This window comes from Salvelinus sp. IW2-2015, linkage group LG15 (assembly GCF_002910315.2).
Source record: "Salvelinus sp. IW2-2015 linkage group LG15, ASM291031v2, whole genome shotgun sequence".
NCBI classification, from domain to species: domain Eukaryota; kingdom Metazoa; phylum Chordata; class Actinopteri; order Salmoniformes; family Salmonidae; genus Salvelinus; species Salvelinus sp. IW2-2015.
The window spans coordinates 11,424,587-11,441,558 of record NC_036855.1 but is presented as its reverse complement, the minus strand read 5'-3'; the positions used below and the strand labels follow the sequence as shown (position 1 = coordinate 11,441,558).

The 16,972-nt window shown below is 44.9% G+C and overlaps 1 protein-coding gene and 2 non-coding genes across 7 annotated transcripts in view; all 3 read left to right on the top strand.

Annotated features, from left to right (window-relative positions):
- Positions 1-4,485: 4,485 nt before the first annotated feature.
- Positions 4,486-16,972, top strand: part of LOC111973886 (ubiquitin-associated protein 2) — a 31,479-nt gene continuing 18,992 nt past the window's right edge. For 2 of the 5 annotated variants that reach the window (XM_024001335.2, XM_024001331.2), the window contains exons 1-19: positions 4,486-4,590; positions 6,311-6,448; positions 6,613-6,690; positions 6,861-6,971; positions 7,513-7,666; positions 7,789-7,875; positions 12,070-12,133; positions 12,388-12,479; positions 13,059-13,114; positions 13,210-13,271; positions 13,745-13,937; positions 14,039-14,285; positions 14,658-14,914; positions 15,191-15,384; positions 15,494-15,716; positions 15,978-16,017; positions 16,106-16,235; positions 16,466-16,553; positions 16,668-16,854. In XM_024001335.2, coding sequence (XP_023857103.1) covers positions 6,353-6,448; positions 6,613-6,690; positions 6,861-6,971; positions 7,513-7,666; positions 7,789-7,875; positions 12,070-12,133; positions 12,388-12,479; positions 13,059-13,114; positions 13,210-13,271; positions 13,745-13,937; positions 14,039-14,285; positions 14,658-14,914; positions 15,191-15,384; positions 15,494-15,716; positions 15,978-16,017; positions 16,106-16,235; positions 16,466-16,553; positions 16,668-16,854 — 2,359 coding nt within the window. In that variant the 5' untranslated portion in view covers positions 4,486-4,590; positions 6,311-6,352. Of the gene's footprint in view, positions 4,607-4,637; positions 4,747-6,310; positions 6,449-6,612; positions 6,691-6,860; positions 6,972-7,512; positions 7,667-7,788; positions 7,876-12,069; positions 12,134-12,387; positions 12,480-13,058; positions 13,115-13,209; positions 13,272-13,744; positions 13,938-14,038; positions 14,286-14,657; positions 14,915-15,190; positions 15,385-15,493; positions 15,717-15,977; positions 16,018-16,105; positions 16,236-16,465; positions 16,554-16,667; positions 16,855-16,972 lie in introns of those variants that run through there. The other 3 variants (XM_024001334.2, XM_024001332.2, XM_024001333.2) reach the window with 3 other exon arrangements.
- On the top strand, positions 14,377-14,455 carry LOC111975235 (small nucleolar RNA SNORD121A). The gene has a single exon (XR_002878799.1). It is a non-coding gene; the product is annotated as a small nucleolar RNA SNORD121A (small nucleolar RNA).
- On the top strand, positions 15,787-15,864 carry LOC111975236 (small nucleolar RNA SNORD121A). Its single transcript, XR_002878800.1, has one exon. It is a non-coding gene; the product is annotated as a small nucleolar RNA SNORD121A (small nucleolar RNA).

Here is a 16,972-nt window from a genome sequence, read left to right as displayed (position 1 = left end):
TATTGTTTTGTATTGGTGTTCATAGTTCAGTTTTCTATATTAAAACATGGATACCTACCACGCTGCGTATTGGTCCGATCCTTGTTACACCTCTTCAGAGGAAGAAGAGGAAGACAGACGTGACAGAATCACCCACCAAATCCCAACACAAAACAAGCCACCTAAATATGATTCCCAATCAGAGACAACACAAAACACCTGCCTCTGATTGAGAACCATATTAGGCCAAACATAGAAACAGACAAACTAGACACACAACATAGAATGCCCACCCAGCTCACGTCCTGACCAACACTAAAACAAGTAAAACACACAAGAACTATGGTCAGAACGTGACAGGAGTGACCAGTGAAATATACCTGCTGGAGCGTGTGCTACGGGTGGGTGCTGCTATGGTGACCAGTGAGCTGAGATAAGGCAGGGCTTTACCTAGCAAAGACTTATAGATGACCTGGAGCCAGTGGGTTTGGCGCCGAATAAGAAGTGAGGGCCAGCCAACGAGAGCATACAGGTCGCAGTGGTGGGTAGTATATGAGGCTTTGGTGACAAAACGGATGGCACTGTGATAGACTGCATCCAATTTGCTGAGTAGAGTGTTGGAGGCTATTTTGTAAATTACATCGCCGAGGTCAAGGATCGGTAGGATAGTCAGTTTTACGAGGGTATGTTTGGCAGCATGAGTGAAGGATGCTTTATTGCGAAATAGGAAGCCGATTCTAGATGTAATTTTGGATTGGAGATGCTTAATGTGAGTCTGGAAGGAGAGTTTACAGTCTAACCATACACCTAGGTATTTGTTGTTGTCCACATATTCTAAGTCAGAACCGTCCAGAGTGGTGATGCTGGACGGGCGCGCAGGTGTGGGCAGCGATCGGTTGAAGAGCATGCATTTAGTTTTACTTGCATTTAAGAGCAGTTGGAGGCCACGGAAGGAAAGTTGTATGGCATTGAAGCTCGTCTGGAGGTTAGTTAACACAGTGTCCAAAGAAGGGCTAGAAGTATACAAAATGGTGTTGTCTGCGTAGAGGTGGATCAGAGAATCACCAGCAGCAAGAGCGACATCATTGATGTATACAGAGAAGAGAGTCGGCCCGAGAATTTAACCCTGTGGCACCCCCATAGAGACTGCCAGAGGTCCAGACAACAGGCACTCCGATTTGACACACTGAACTCTGTCTGAGAAGTAGTTGGTGAACCAGGCGAGGCAGTCATTAGAGAAACCAAAGCTGTTGAGTCTGCCGATAAGAATGTGGTGATTGACAGAGTCGAAAGCCTTGGCCAGGTTGATGAATACACCTGCACAGTAATGTCTCTTATCGATGGCGGTTATGATAACTTTCAGGACCTTGAGCGTGGCTGAGGTGCATCCATGACCAGCTCGGAAACCAGATTGTAGCGGTGGGATTCGAAATGGTCGGTGATCTGTTTGTTAACTTTGCTTTCAAAGACCTTAGAAAGGCAGGGTAGGATAGATATAGGTCTGTAGCAGTTTGGGTCTAGAGTGTCTCCCCCTTTGAAGAGGGCGATGACCGTGGCAGCGTTCTAATCTTTGGGGATCTCAGACGATAAGAAAGAGAGGTTGAACAGGCTAGTAATAGGGGTTGCAACACTTTCGGCTAATAATTTTAGAAAGAGAGGGTCCAGATTGTCTAGCCCGGCTGATTTGTAGTGTGGAGTAGCTCCCTCAACCCCTTCCAGGCCTCAACATCCTCTGCCTTTCTTTTTTTTATGCTGGTGGAGGAGGTGCATCACTGCAGCTGGGCACAACTTCTGCTGCAGAGGGAACCGGTTCTGTTCTCCGAGTACTCCCTAGACCTAGAGATTAGTGACAATTGTTACTGTGTGGATTATCCTGGTTAAATTAAGTTAAACAGAACTGAACAGAGCAACTTTCTCACCGATCCAAGTTGATGGCAGGGGTGTGCTGTCACGCCTCTAGTCAGGTCTCTGTAAACCAGCGTGGTTCTTTTTCTTCACGCCTCTAGTCCGGTCTCTGTAAACCAGCGGGACTGTTTCTTCACGCATCTAGTCAGGTCTCTGTAAACCAGCCGTTTCTTTTTTCTTCAGCTCTAGTCCGGTCTCTGTAAACCAGCGTTTCTCTTTTTCTTCACGCCTCTAGTCAGGTCTCTGTAAACCAGCGTGGCTCTTTTTCTTCACGCCTCTAGTCAGGTCTCTGTAAACCAGCATTTCTCTTTTTCTTCACGCTCTAGTCAGGTCTCTGTAAACCAGCGTGGCTCTTTTTCTTCACGCCTCTAGTCAGGTCTCTGTAAACCAGCGTGGCTCTTTTTCTTCACGCCTCTAGTCAGGTCTCTGTAAACCAGCGTGGCTCTTTTTCTTCACGCCCTAGTCAGGTCTCTGTAAACAGCGTGGCTCTTTTTCTTCACGCCTCTAGTCAGGTCTCTGTAAACCAGCGTTTTCTTTTTCTTTCACGCCTCTAGTCAGGTCTCTGTAAACCAGCGTGGCTCTTTTTCTTCACGCCTCTAGTCAGGTCTCTGTAAACCAGCGTGGCTCTTTTTCTTCACGCCTCTAGTCAGGTCTCTGTAAACCAGCGTGGCTCTTTTTCTTCACGCCTCTAGTCAGGTCTCTGTAAACCAGCGTTTCTCTTTTCTTCACGCCTCTAGTCGGTGTCTCTGTAAACAGCGTTTCTTTTTTCTCACGCCTCTATTCAGGTCTCTGAAACCAAGTGTGCTCTTTTTCTTCACGCCTCTAGTCAGGTTCTGTAAACCAGCGTGTTCTTCTTCTTCACGCCTCTAGTCCGGTCTCTGTAAACCAGCGTGACTCTTTTTCTTCACGCCTCTAGTCAGTCTCTGTAACCAGCGTTTCTCTTTTTCTTCACGCTCTTAGTCAGGTCTCTGTAAACCAGCGTGCGCTCTTCTCTTCACGCCTCTAGTCAGGTCTCTGTAAACAGCGGCTCTTTTTCTTCACGCCTCTAGTCAGGTCTCTGTAAACAGCGTTTCTCTTTTCTCTCAGCCTAGTCAGGTCTCTGTAACCAGCGTGGCTCTTGTTCTTCACGCCTCTAGTCAGTCCTGTGTAAACCAGCGTTTCTCTTTTTCTTCACGCCTCTAGTCAGGTCTCTGTAAACCAGCGTGCTCTTTTTCTTCACGCCTCTAGTCAGGTCTCTGTAAACCAGCGTGGCTCTTTTTCTTCGAAAAGAAAAACAAGACAATAACAACTAAGTTTGATTTATCCTAAATGAAGATATAATATTAATTACATTTAAACTATCTGATACATAGGACACATAATTATCTACTGTATCATAATGCATGACTAGTGGAGTTACTTTGCTTACAGTCAATTATTTTCTTATAGGGAATCTATAGACAGTTATGGGTAGGAAGTTGTGTTTCGTATGGGCATTAAGTAGTCTGAAATGCCTCCGGAGACAGGTGATGACACATCTTTCGGCTTCAACAAGCACGGGACAGGAATATTTTGGGCATCTTGGCTAATGGATGATTATTGCTGGAATTGTTATAATGTACCATCTGATACTTGCCTAGTCCAGTGGTTCTCAACCTTTTTTGGTTATTGAAGGCCCAATCACATCGTGCTCTGCCCATAGTGCCCCAAAAGTACCCCCTTATATACATTTTAAATGTAGGCATATCATATGAAATGAGTCTTTCTAAGTACCCACTTTGGATATGTAAGCATTGGCTTGAGAGAGTTTAAATCCATGTGAGAAAGTGTACTAGTGCACACTTCTGGAAAAATATGGAGATTAAAGACAGAGACAGGAGACGCAGCATAGCACCGAAAACAGGAAATGACACCATGCCATGGTTCCCGGGAAATTTAAGCCGAATGAACTGCTAATGCAAAATTGAAAATCCTTTAAAATGTTTTATATATTCAGATCGAATTGCAAGCAAGAACTGTTCTTCGCTACTATGGGTCATATTAGAGGGCTATCGCGGGGTAAAAACACTTTTTAAAATCCATTACATTGGCTTTGTAAATCAGTTTAAAAAATGATGCGATTATGTACCTTTGACCAAGGGAAAGGACGTCAGAAGATCTTCTAGTTTTAGCACAATAAAAATGATCATTACCGCCACCATCGTAATACTTACATTTTTTTAATTAACCTTTATTTAACTAGGCAAGTCAGTTAAGAACAAATTATTATTTACAATGATGTGCTGCTCTATGAGAGTCCCACTCACGGCCGGTTGTGGTACCGCCTGTAATCGAACACGGGTGTCTGTTGTGACGGCTCAAGCACTGAGATACAGTGCTTTAGACCGCTGCGCCACTCGGGAGCCAAATTACGATATGAAACTGACTGGTTTGAACCTTCTGACAAACTGGTGGGTCAGGCGGCGCCCCACTCACCGTCTGATTCATATCGCGTGATTTCTGATGATTGTTCTCGATTATATCGACTGATTCTGTATGGGGTTCTTTCTATCTGACTGCGCGTTCCCGGGGGAGAGGGAGCAAGCACGTACACAAGAGCAGAGTGCGTAAAACCATCTGATCTGCTAGGCCAGTTGTGAGTGGCTGGTTCTGTTATTTAGGGTTGAACAACTGTGCAGTGGGTCACGTGACGGCATCTGCTGCTGGCTGAGCGAAGCGTGTTAGCAGGTAAAGAAATAAAAAGGTTCGTTATGATAACCTAAACGAAAAATACAGTTCGTGTAGTTGTTGTATGCGTTTGATTCACTTCAGTAAAACTATTCGCGAAGAGACAGACCGGGCCATCATTTGACGTTACCAGTTAGCCACTTAAGCGACGACGAGGTGCGGATGGAGCTAGGAGATTCTAGCTCTGCCGTAGCAATTGCATTGTGCGAACGTTTTCAAATGCTAGAAAGATTTGCTAGCATGCTATCAGCTAACTCACGGGTCAAGTAGCTAACTACTGACTAGCTAGCCATGTTCACACGCTTCTTGCTAGCAAATCGTTTCGTGTTACATCATAGTACTTTACAAGTTGTACATAGCTAACGTTACTACATTTTATTAGCTAATTTAACATAAGAGGACCTGTGTTGGGTAACTAATGTTTCTGGTCCAATGGGAGCGACCAGTAGCTTAGCTAGCTACTTAGCCGGTTACACAAAGAGTTCCGTCCTCAACATTGTTTATTTTTGTCGAAAGTGATCTGCTAAAACGTCGTAAACATGCTTATCTATGTGGCGTTATGGGGTTAATACCTAAAACATCTGGATATTTAACGTTGAGGCAATTAGTACATTTCGGCTTTGTCCAGGCTCAATTTGTACTTTTGAACAAATACTGTTACTTTTTCTTGGCAATGTTTTAGCTAACTGACGTTAGCAAGTCAACGTTGGTCATCCTCTTGACACGTGAATCATCGAAATAAACAAACTCTGAAGCTATACTTTTGGGCCACACTGATTGTTGGCAATAACGTAACGTTAATCCTGCTCAGAAATATTTTTGTTAGACTTATTTTCGTTCAATAACGACGACGCTCGTCTAAATTGGATAGCTAACTACCTTAGCCTAATTTACTAGCTAATTTAATAGTAGTTCATATAATCAACTAGTTTGTTCATGTGTTCCCACCCGGATTAGAGAATGCAGCTGTCACAATAACTAATAATGGCATCTGTTTAATGTTAGCGAGACGAGTGCTAACAAGCCAGCTACGCACTATCATTATTACATTAATCAGTTGATTTTTCAGCTAACTACCTAGGCAATCTACTATAGCCGCTTGCCAGTCCGGTAGTGAGGCCTAATTTAGCTAACTAACGTTAATGTTTTTATTAACTTCACGGGCACATGAACCCCTGGCACGTCGCAAATTCGTTTTTTGCAATCCCAAATGGCTGCCCATGATTTGGACTAGGCGCTGTGGTTGCACAAGGCCCTCGCTATAACTTTCAAAATAGTTGACTAAGCTACGTTAGCTAGCTTAGCTTCATATTCACAGCCATACCAAACTACTTGGCCATGTCAATACAGAGCAACATAATTGCTTTATAAGTAGTCAATACTCAAATGTGCCATTTAATAAACTTGAGGTTATGATGTTCTAACCTTAGTCAGATGTATGTGTGACGCTTGTTTGACCTGTACATCTAGCTATGTTTGTGAAACTGTTTTTGACTGTGCATGAGAGATGTAAGCTGACACCAGAACAGCCTCCCCCTGGTCTCGATGTCTAAATTTAAACATGAGGGGAAATGGATGGGGTTAGTCTTACATGGAAAAGTTAACAAAAGCAAGACTCCGTACTGTATACACTACAGAGATCCAAGGCTTGTCTAGCAGGTTGAAATGATTGATGTCCCTTTCACTGATTGATGATTTCCCCCCTCTTAATCTGTTTCAGATTTTTCTATTTTGTACATACATTGTTTTGTATATACTGTATATGATGACTTCAGTGGTCAGCAATCCAGCTCGAGGAACTCGGGACAGAGCGCTGCCCACTACCACACAAACCACACAACCACAGAAACAGATAAAAGTGAGTCATACACACTTTAAGATTAGCAACACTATGTACACAGTGTACCTTTGGTTCTCATGTTATTCCTGCCATTACAGTAAAAAAGGTGTATCTCACCTATTAGTCTCATTACACAAACCAACAATAGTTGCCATGTGTGTAACTGCCCTCTTTGAATGCAGGCCACAGCAGAACAGATTCGGCTTGCCCAGATGATCTATGACAAAAATGATGCAGACTTTGAGGATAAGGTCAAACAGGTGAGTACAGTGTGAAACAAGTTGTAAAAATTTGGAATATTTATGTAGCCTAGTATGTGTATGATTAAGTTCAGTACCAATGCACACTAGCCCCACATCTATCTGTGTGGGTGTGCTTGTGTCAGTAAAGCTGAGTTGTTTATGTTTACGTGCTGATTGTGTTCCCACAGCTGATTGAGGTGACTGGGAAGACCCAAGATGAGTGCATGGTGGCCCTCCATGACTGCAATGAGGATGTCAACAGAGCCATCAATTTCCTGCTGGAAAGCACCTCTGACACAGTGAGGGTCCCCGAAAGGCGCTCACCTTCACCCAAGCTCTGACACATCCAGTGTCACTAACTCTCATTAAAGGGGTAATCTGTAGTTACAACAACAAAGCGGCCTCCTAGCTACTGTTTTGGTAAACAGCTGACTGATAAGGCTGAAGAAATGTAGCCACTCTCAAATTCATAGTCTGACTTATGGACTGACCATCCATGAAATAAAAATGTTTGTTTTTTAACCGTGTTTTGTGGCTATAGTGTTTGTTTACATTTTTACACAAACAAAGGTGTCAAACGCGGTTGTATTTTGGCTTCTGGTGGGATGCAAGCTAATGTGGCATTTTCAATTATATTCTTTAAGAATCCATGAGTATACATCAATTTAAAGAAAAATAATTGATGGACCAATTGCAGATAGCCCCTTCAACCACTTGACTAGTCAGTACCAAGTTTGCCATCAATATATTCTCATAACAAAATCTAGTACCCATTTTCCAAGTTTGCTTATTTAGTGTTGAGTGTCTTCGGGTTTGCAATAAGGTATCTTTGTCTGTCAGACCACCTGGGAGACAGTTGGGAAAAAGGCGCGAGGGAAGGAGGGAGGTCCCTCGGAGATGAAGGACAACCGAGAGAAGAGAGGTGATCGCGAGGCAAGCCGGAGCCGCGGGGTCCCCAACAGGAGGGGCCGTGGAACCAACCGCAGCAGAGAGGGTGAGGGGGAACACACCCAAGGGGGAGATATGATAGGAATTGTGTTACATAAATCCTATCTCTTTGTTTTTGCTAGTGTGTTGACTTATATGTAATTGTTTCTCCCTTTGCCTCCTTTTTAGTGCGGCCAGAAGAGAATGGATTTGAAATGTGTTCTGGGGATAAAGTGGCAGACCGTGGTCGCAGGGGGAGGGGCGTTGCTGGCAGAGGTGAATGCTACTAAGAAAATGATGTACACTACATAGGCAAAAGTAGGTGGACACCTGCTCGTCAAACATCTCATTCCAAAATCTTAGCCATTAACCTCTCTTGGGTACGTGAGACGTTAGCGTCCCACCTCTTCAACAGCCAGTGAACCTGCTGGGCGCCAAATTCAAATACAGAAATTTTCATTCTAAAACCTCAGAAAACATTGGATTTTTGTGAATCCAACCACGGTGTCAGATTTATAAAAAATAAAATAATGCTTTACGGCGAAAGCATACCGTACGATTATTTGAGAACATAGCCCACTAGACAAATCATTACAAACAGTAACCAGCCAAGTAGAACAGTTACACAAGTCAGAAATAGAGATAAAATTAATCCCTTACCTTTAATGATCTTCATATGGTTGCACTCAGCAGACATTAATTTACTCAATAAATGTTCCTTTTGTTCGATAAAGTCTCTTTATATCCAAAAACCTCCGTTTTTGTTTGCGTGTTTTCTTCAGTAATCCACAGGCTCAAACGCAGTCAAAACAGTAAGACAAAAAATACAAATTGTATCCTTAAAGTTCATAGAAACATGTCAAACGATGTTTATATTCAATCCTCAGGTTGTTTTTAGCCTAAATAATCGATAATATTTCAACCGGACAATAACGTCGTCAATTTAAAAGGTAAACAAGAAAGGACCTCTCGGTCTCGCGCATGAAAAATCTCTGTGACACTTTAGGGTCCACTCATTCAGACTGCTCTTACTTCCTAATTTTTCAGAATACAAGCCTGAAACAATTTCTAAAGACTGTTGGCATCTAGTGGAAGGCATAGAAACTGCAATTTGAGTCCTAAGTCAATGGATACTGTAATGGCATTGAATGGAAAACTACAAAATCCCACAAAACGACTTCCTGAATGGATTTCTCTCAGGTTTTCGCCTGCCAAATCAGTTATGTTATACTCACAGACACTATTTTAACAGCTTTGGAAACTTTAGAGTGTTTTCTATCCAATTCTACCAGTTATATGCATATCATATCTTCTGGGCCCGAGAAGCAGGCAGTTTAATTTGGGCATGCATTTCATCCAAAATTCCAAATGCTGCCCCCTACCCTAGAGAAGTTAATATGGAGTTGGTCTCTCTTTGCTGCTATAACAGCCTCCACTCTTCTGGGAAGGCTTTCCACAAGATGTTGGAACATTCCTGCGGGGACTTGCTTCCATTCAGCCATGAGAGTATTAGTGAGCTTGTACACTGATGTTGGGCGATTAGGCCTGGCTCTGTCGGAGTTCCAATTTCTCCCAATGGTGTTTGATGGGGTTGAGATCAGGGCTCTGTGCAGGCCAGTCAAGTTCTTCCACACTGATCTCAAACCATTTCTGTATGCACCTTTCTTTGTGCATGGGGGCATTGTCATGCTGAAACAGGAAAGGGCATTCCCCGAACTGTTGCCACAAAGTTGAAGCACAGAATCATCTAGAATGTCATTGTATGCTGTAGCATTAAGATTTCCCTTCACTAGAACTAAGTGGCCTAGCCCGAACCATGAAAAACAGCCCCAGACCATTATTCCTCCTCCACCAAACTTTATAGTTGGCACTATGCATTCGGGCAGGTAGCTTTCACCTGGCATCCGCTAAACCTAAATTCGCCCGTTGGACTGCGCGATGGTGAAGCGTGATTCATCACTCCACAGAATGCTTTTCCATTGCTCCAGAGTCCAATGGTGACAAGCTTTACACCAATCCAGCCAAACGCTTGGCGTTGTGCATGGTGATCGTAAGGTTATGTACGGCTGCTTGGCCATGGAAACCTAATTCATGAAGCTCCCGACGAACGGTTCTTGTGCTGACGTTGCTTCCAGAGGCAGTTTGTAACTCGGTAGTGAGTGTTGCAACTAAGGACGTGATGTTTACGCGCTTCAGCACTCGGCGGTTCTGTTCCTTTGAGCTTGTGGGACCTATTATTTTGCAGATGAGCTGTTTCTCTTAGATATTTCCACGTTGCAATAACAGCACTTACAGTTGACTGGGGCAGCACTAGCAGGGCATAAATTTAACAAACCGACTTGGAAAGGTGGCATCCTATGACGGTGCCGGGCCATTCTACTGCCATTTGTCTGTGGAGATGGCATGGCTGTGTGCTTCGATTTTTATACACCTGTCTGCAACGTGTATGGCTGAAATAGCTGAATCCACTCATTTGAAGGGTGTGTACACATACTTTTGGCCATGTAGTGTATCTGAATTCTATAGCTCTGATATTATTAAGTGTTGGTTATTTGATAAATCCATTGCATCGGGAGCGCTACAGTTTGCAGATAGAAAAAAATATGTAAGTGCTCTGTTCTGTCTACCTGCACCTTGTCAAATCAGTTTTTTTTTTTGCCCATTATACTATGTTACTGGTACTGGCCAACCTGAACTAATGTCCCACTGAGCCTTGTTGTACCTTGCCACACAAGATTCCACTTTGCCATGCTATACAACTGCCTCTACAATAATCCTCCCGATATGGCATATAAAGTGGGTGTTTGGGTATCTAGTTGATGGGGGGTTTTAGTTGGCGATGTGTCCATTTGTGTCGCCCAGCAATTGTTGTAAGTGCCATTACGTGTGAAATATACAGTCTTCAAAGTATTTATACCCTTTGACTTATTCCACATTTTGTTACAGCTTGAATTTAAAATATCTAATTTCTCACCCATCTACACACAATACCCCATAATAACAGTGAAAACATGTTTTTAGAGATGTTAGGAAATGTATTGAAAATGAAATGCATAAATATCTCATTTACTTAAGTATTCACACTCCTGAGTCAATACTTTGTATGAGCACCTTGGCTGGTGATAACAGCATTGAGTTGTGCAAGGCTGATATACATACAAAAGACATCTGGATTTGGATTTTCTCTCATTCTTGCTTGTAGATTTTCTCAAGCGCTGTTAAGTTAGATGGGGAGTGGTGGTGAAAAGCAATCTGCAAGTCTTTCCACAGACTGGCTGGGTCACTCAAGGACTTTCACATTCTTGTTCTGAAGCCATTCCAGCATGGCTTTATGCTTAGGGTCATTTTCCTGTTGGAATGTAGATCTTAGCCTCAGTCTCTCGTTTGCACTCTGAAGCAGGTTCTCAAGGATTTGACTCTATTTGGCTCCATTCATTGTTCACTTTATGCTTATCAGTCTTCCAGTCCCTGCTGCTGAAAAGCATCCCCATGCATGATGCTGCCGCCACCATGCTTTACGGTAGGGATGGTGTTAGACGTGGGATGAGCTGTGCCTTGTTTTCTCCAGACATAGCACTTTGTGTTCAGGCCAAAGAGTTCAATTTTTGTTTCATCTGACCACAAACCTTTCCCTTATATCTTTCACATGCCTTTTTGCAAACTTCAGGCATGCTGTAATGTAACTTTTTGTAACCAATACAAACAATTGAATTGGCCACAGGTGGACTCCAAATTGTAGTGACATTGGAAATAAGTTTGATACACCTGAGCTCAATTTAGTGTCATAGCAAAGGGGTTTGAATTTTTATGTCAATTAGAATTTTATTTTCAATGCATTTACAACATGAACAGGTTTTCACTTTGTCATTATGGGGTGTTGTGTGTAGATGGGTGAGAAATGTATATTAAATCCATTTTTTATTCGGGCTGTAACACAACAATGTGGAATAAGTCATGAGGTACGAAACTTTCTGAATGCACTACTGTCCTGCAGCTGCTATAGAGCGGGGAGGGGGGGTGGACAAGCCAGGGAGGTTGTTTTGGTTGGGGTCAAGTCAGACAGGCATGCAGAGTGAGGGAGTGGAGTCAGGAGTGCCAGTGATGGCAGTTGCTGTCTGTAAATGTATTTATCATATGTCCTAAGCTGTCTAGGCTAAGCCAATCCTCGTATACTGATCTAAAACCTCTCAAATGCTGTCAGCCTGACATCTAAACCCTGATTACTGATGAGCAAGTAGTGTCAGGTGTTCAGTCTGTTCAAAATTCTCTACCAGTCTACATGTGTAACTGACTCGTAGCAGCATGCCCAACATACTGTACCATGCCCCCCTCTAACTGGTTTTGAAGCAACACATATCAGACATTTGTGCTGAAAACATATCTGTTTTAAAACACAGGCATTAGGTGTAATTTAATAGACTGGTTTGTGTCTTGCAGCAGAGGTCAGACGTAGTGTCTCTGTGTCTTTAGGGTTGGGGGGTCGCGGAAGGGGAAGAGCAGCTGGTGGTAGCAGGTTCTCCTCTCAGGGGATGGGGTGAGTTGAAGATCCACACTGGAGATCTCCTGCTGTTCATGTTTATTCAGATGTGTGTGTATCAAATTTATTGGTCACATACACATGGTTAGCAGATGTTAATGCGAGTGTAGTGAAATGCTTGTGCTTCTAGTTCCGACAGTGTAGTAATATCTAACAAGTGTGTGTAGACGTGGCTGTTTCACTGTATCATAGCGTTGCTTAATAATGATTACAAGCACATAGATGAACCCCTAACCCTCTCCCCACCTAAGGATCTTCAACCCCGCCGACTACAACGCTAACTCAAGCGGGTCTCGCCAGGAAACCTGGGAAGCAGAGGGGAACGAAGGTGGAGATGGTATAGGTGAGTAGGGTTGGGCGGTATCTGGATTTTCATACCGTTTCTGTACAACTCCGGGGTATACGGTATTACTGAATGTGTACACAAGGGGTCCTATTTAAAAAATAAGACACTCTCAAAACATTTTGGGCAACAGGGATCTTGATCCTGGATGGGGATTAAATGTCTCTGCTGTAACCAATAAGCTTGATCTTGACATTCTACACGGTCAAATAGGTTTGCCTGAGTTCTGAAATGTAGCCCACTCCTTTTCGAGGTGTCGGTTTTAGAGCTTTAAAGCATGGTTGTAGTAGTATAGTCCTGGACACAGTTGGAGCAGTGCGGTTTGGCCTCAACCACGACCGTGTTCATTAGGCACCGAAAAGGAAGAAACCCGATTTTAAAACAGGAAGGGACTACCTGGGATTTGTCCAATAAGAAAGTATTTTGTTTTCCTTTGTGATACATTATAGTGTGTACTCTGTGCGCCCCTAATGAACACAACTCTGATTGTGCTGCTGACTGAGCTCTGTTGGACAGAGGGGTACCCCCCCCAGGCATGATGACTAACTCACGTACCCCTACTGTCCCCTACCATCATAGGAGGAACATGGAGAGGCAACTTGGAAGACTGGGCTGCAGAAGACTGGAATGAGGATGTGAGTGATGGTTGCTACTTTTGACTTTATATTACAGTGGCTACACAAGCACACACATAAAGGTTCTCTTCCTGATATTTTGTTTTTATCAACAGCTGTCTGAAACCAAAGTGTTCACTGCCTCTGCTCCTGCGAACCACATCACATCTGGACACAAGTATGGGCTCCAATCTAATGCTCACAGGAACGCACACTGAACCCCATGAAATACTCTCATATCTCTGTCGTCTTTCCCCCAGTCTTACAGCACGAATTCTCACAAATAACAGTAAAGTGGCTTTGGGTTGGAATGCGAAGGTTTCATAGTAATGATATGAGTTGTGGGTGTATGTAATCATTTCCCTGTATTGGCTTGTCAAATGATGGAGATGATGGTTACAAGCACATAGCTGAACCCTTTCTGTGCAATACCTCAATCTCTGAATCTCCTTTTGTCCGGTTACTGAATTATTTTTTCATTGCATTCACTCTGCTCAACTATTCATGGAGAGAGCGATATATAAATGCAGGTATTATAAATAAATATAAGTGATATTTCATTGTGGCAAAGAAGCAGTATCAGGGTACAACACTAAACTATCCATTCAGTGTCCCATTGTAAATGTACTGGTCGTCCTCTTTCCTCTCCAGTGTGGACATGGGCTCGCTGCTGCCCAAGACGGGCGGTCTGGAGGCGGATCTGGGTGGCATGGAGCCCCCTGCCGCTGTGTGCGTGGGGGGCCAGAGCCTGGTGTTCACCAACTCTCACCACAACTGCGCTCGCACCGCCACACACAGCTATGCCAGCGCCGCCTCTGGCACTAGCTACACCCACGGTGCCCTGGTGAGGCAGCCAGCCACACACACACTTCCTTTTCATGKTTATACATATCTGTACAGGCTTTCACACAGACACACTATCAACTCTCTTGCTCTGTCCGTTAGTCCTCAGTCCTTGGCTCTGGTTTTGGGGCTCTGAGTGGGCCCAAGCCGACCCCGGCTGAGGTTAGGATACCAGAGCAGCTCAACGGGCCCCAGCTCACCCCGCGGACCCATCAGCAGCTGGTCACCGCGGGCAACAGCAGTGTCGCCAAAGAATCCGTTCCACCTGCAGTTCAAGGCTCCGCCCCCATTTCTGCCAGTGAAACCAAGGCCCCGAGAGTGGAGAAGGGCCCTGTTCCAACCTCTCACTGTAAGACACACTCATACGGGTGCTATCATATGGAAAAGTTTCAAGTGAGGTGTGGGTACATGTCATTGTTTGTCTGTATCGGCTTGTCGAATAGGAGGAGATAATGATGGTTACAAGCACATAGCTGAATCTTAATGTGTGGACTACCTCAATGACTGAATCTCCTTCCATCCTCAAATTGCGTTCTTTCCCCAATACATTATCACTCTGCTCAACTTCTCATTCTATCCCCCCCAAAAAGTAAAATATATGGAGATCTAATGGTGACACAGTGGGGGGAGCAGACTCATGGTACATGCAGATTTGACGAGTCAGATCTTTATTTACTGGACTGCTAATGCCACCATTAACTATTCTCTCGGTCTTCTCCAGTGGATCTAAAGATGCAGCCGGAGCCGTCCGCTGTCCTCAGCCAGCTGGCCCAGCGGCAGCAGCAGGCCCAGCATAGCTCCCTGCCCCAGGCAGAGCCTCTGTCTCTTCCCCCCCAGGTCCCTACTCCCCCAGGCCACTACGACGCCGGGCCCCCGCCTCCCAGAGACGGACCCTCCCTGGACCACCAGGCTCCTATGGCTGAACCCCCACAGAGGCAGATCAAGACCCAGAGACGCAGAGTACCTCCTCCCTCAAAGGTCAGGAAACGTGTGGAAGTAGAGGCTGCCTGCTCACTCAGAGGGTACATAACAATGAGTGTTTGTTTTTTAACCATTTGTAAACATATCTAAAAGTACTGTAGGTAAGTGCAACTTTGCACACTGTCACACATTCAGTCTGAAATGTCTTAGAGCGTGTGACTGAGTGCGTTTTATGTATCAAACTTTGTGAATAGTTTATGTGCTGCGGTGGGATTTCATGTGTTAATGTCCCTCTCATCCTCTTTCCTAATCCCTCTTGCTCGGTCTTCTCAGATCCCCTCATCTGCGGTGGAGATGCCAGGCTCAGCAGATGTGTCTGGCCTCAACGTGCAGTTTGGGGCCCTGGACTTTGACTCGGAGCCCAGTGTGATTGACATGGGCCACCAGGCTGAGCCTGCCAGGGAGCCGGCCCCCACAGCTGTACCCCAGCCCCAAAGCAGCTTGTTTTCCAAACCTGGACCAGTCAGGTGTTTATTGCATTTTCTTTGGCTTAATTAGTATCACTGTGTTGTATAGGGGTAGAGGCCACGGTGAACTTGCTTTACACTAACTCGTCCCTTTACGTTGTTGTTGCAGTGAGCCCCTTGGCAGCTTGTTGTCCGTGCCTCCGTCAATATCAGACCCCAGTTTCCCCTCTCTGGGTTTGCCCAGTGCCACGCCATCCCCCTCCCCGGGTCTCCCCTGCGCCGCCCCACCCTCCACCCCCTCAGCTAGCAGAGTGGACAACGGCCCCACGCAGGGCATGCCCCCCCACCTGGGCTACCCCCAGAGCAAAGACGCCCCCGCCGCCCCTCTTGCTGTGAGTCACCCACACTGCACTTGTCAGGTGTGGTCAGACACTCTCGATTAAGACTACTCCTGTCTCATAAATATGGAGATAATGATGGTTACAAGCACATATCTGACTCTTACTATGTGGAATACCTCAATGACTGAATCTCCTATGGTCAATGGACATTTAAGACCCTCAGGCATTATTTAAGATTACTGGAGCTTTACTATATCAGCACTGTATAGTGAAATCAAGATGGCCGACTGAGAATGTCAATGTCTTTCACAGAATGGCTATGGTGGTGTGAGGACTCAGGGCCCACAGGACTGTAAGTACTCAGGAGAATTTGTGATTGCCGAAAGTGTTATTTCATGGTTAAGTCCAGCATGCTTGCTTATCTGTTTCTTCTCTTTCAGCGATGTCGTTGGCTTCTCGAACCCCTAAGCCCGAATCACCTCCCATGAGCAGTGACGGTGGCCCCGTCCACCACGTTCCCTCCCCAGCCCCCACACCTTCCCACTCTGCCCCTCTGCAATCTGTCAGCAGGTAAGCCCATCACTCCCCTCCCCCCAGTAATTCTCATAATGGAGATGATGATGGTTACAAGCACATAGATGAATCTTAATATGTGGACTACCTCAATGACTGAATCTCCCATCTCCTCTATTGACTGACAAAATAATAAAGTCCTTGTTGTAATGAGTTGGTTCAAACTTTTTAAGACTCATCGGATGATTTGGTAACGTTACCTGTTTTCTCTGCCACGGTTTCCCCAGTCATGTGACCAGTACATACTCATCAGGATCTGCCCTCTCCACTAGCTCCTCCCTTACGGTCAGCACGGCGGCGTCTTTTGGGGTTAATGTAAATCACGTCCGAAACGGATCTAAAATAAGCACTGAAAATGTGAAGAGGAAAAATGCTACCAAAAAACTAAACTGCTGTCAGTCCAACTCTCTCCCTCCCTCCGCCCTACAGATGACCAGTGAGGAGAGCAGTAGTCTCCATGCCTTCTCTTCCTCATCTGGCCCTTCCATCAATGCTGCGGTTAGCAGCTCCAATGGCATGATGCATGTCCCCGGAGCACCTGGTCTATCCGCCAGTGGCAACACCGCCCTCTCAGCTGCCGGACGCACTGCCCAACCCCTGCTGAACACCACCTCTGGTGAGCTCAGGAGAACCATACTGTCACACACAGGTTTTTTTGTTGTCACTTAACGGTCCTACTCGCTGTCTGTATTATTTGACTGTAGACCCGTGTGATTTTGACTCCCCTCTGTCTC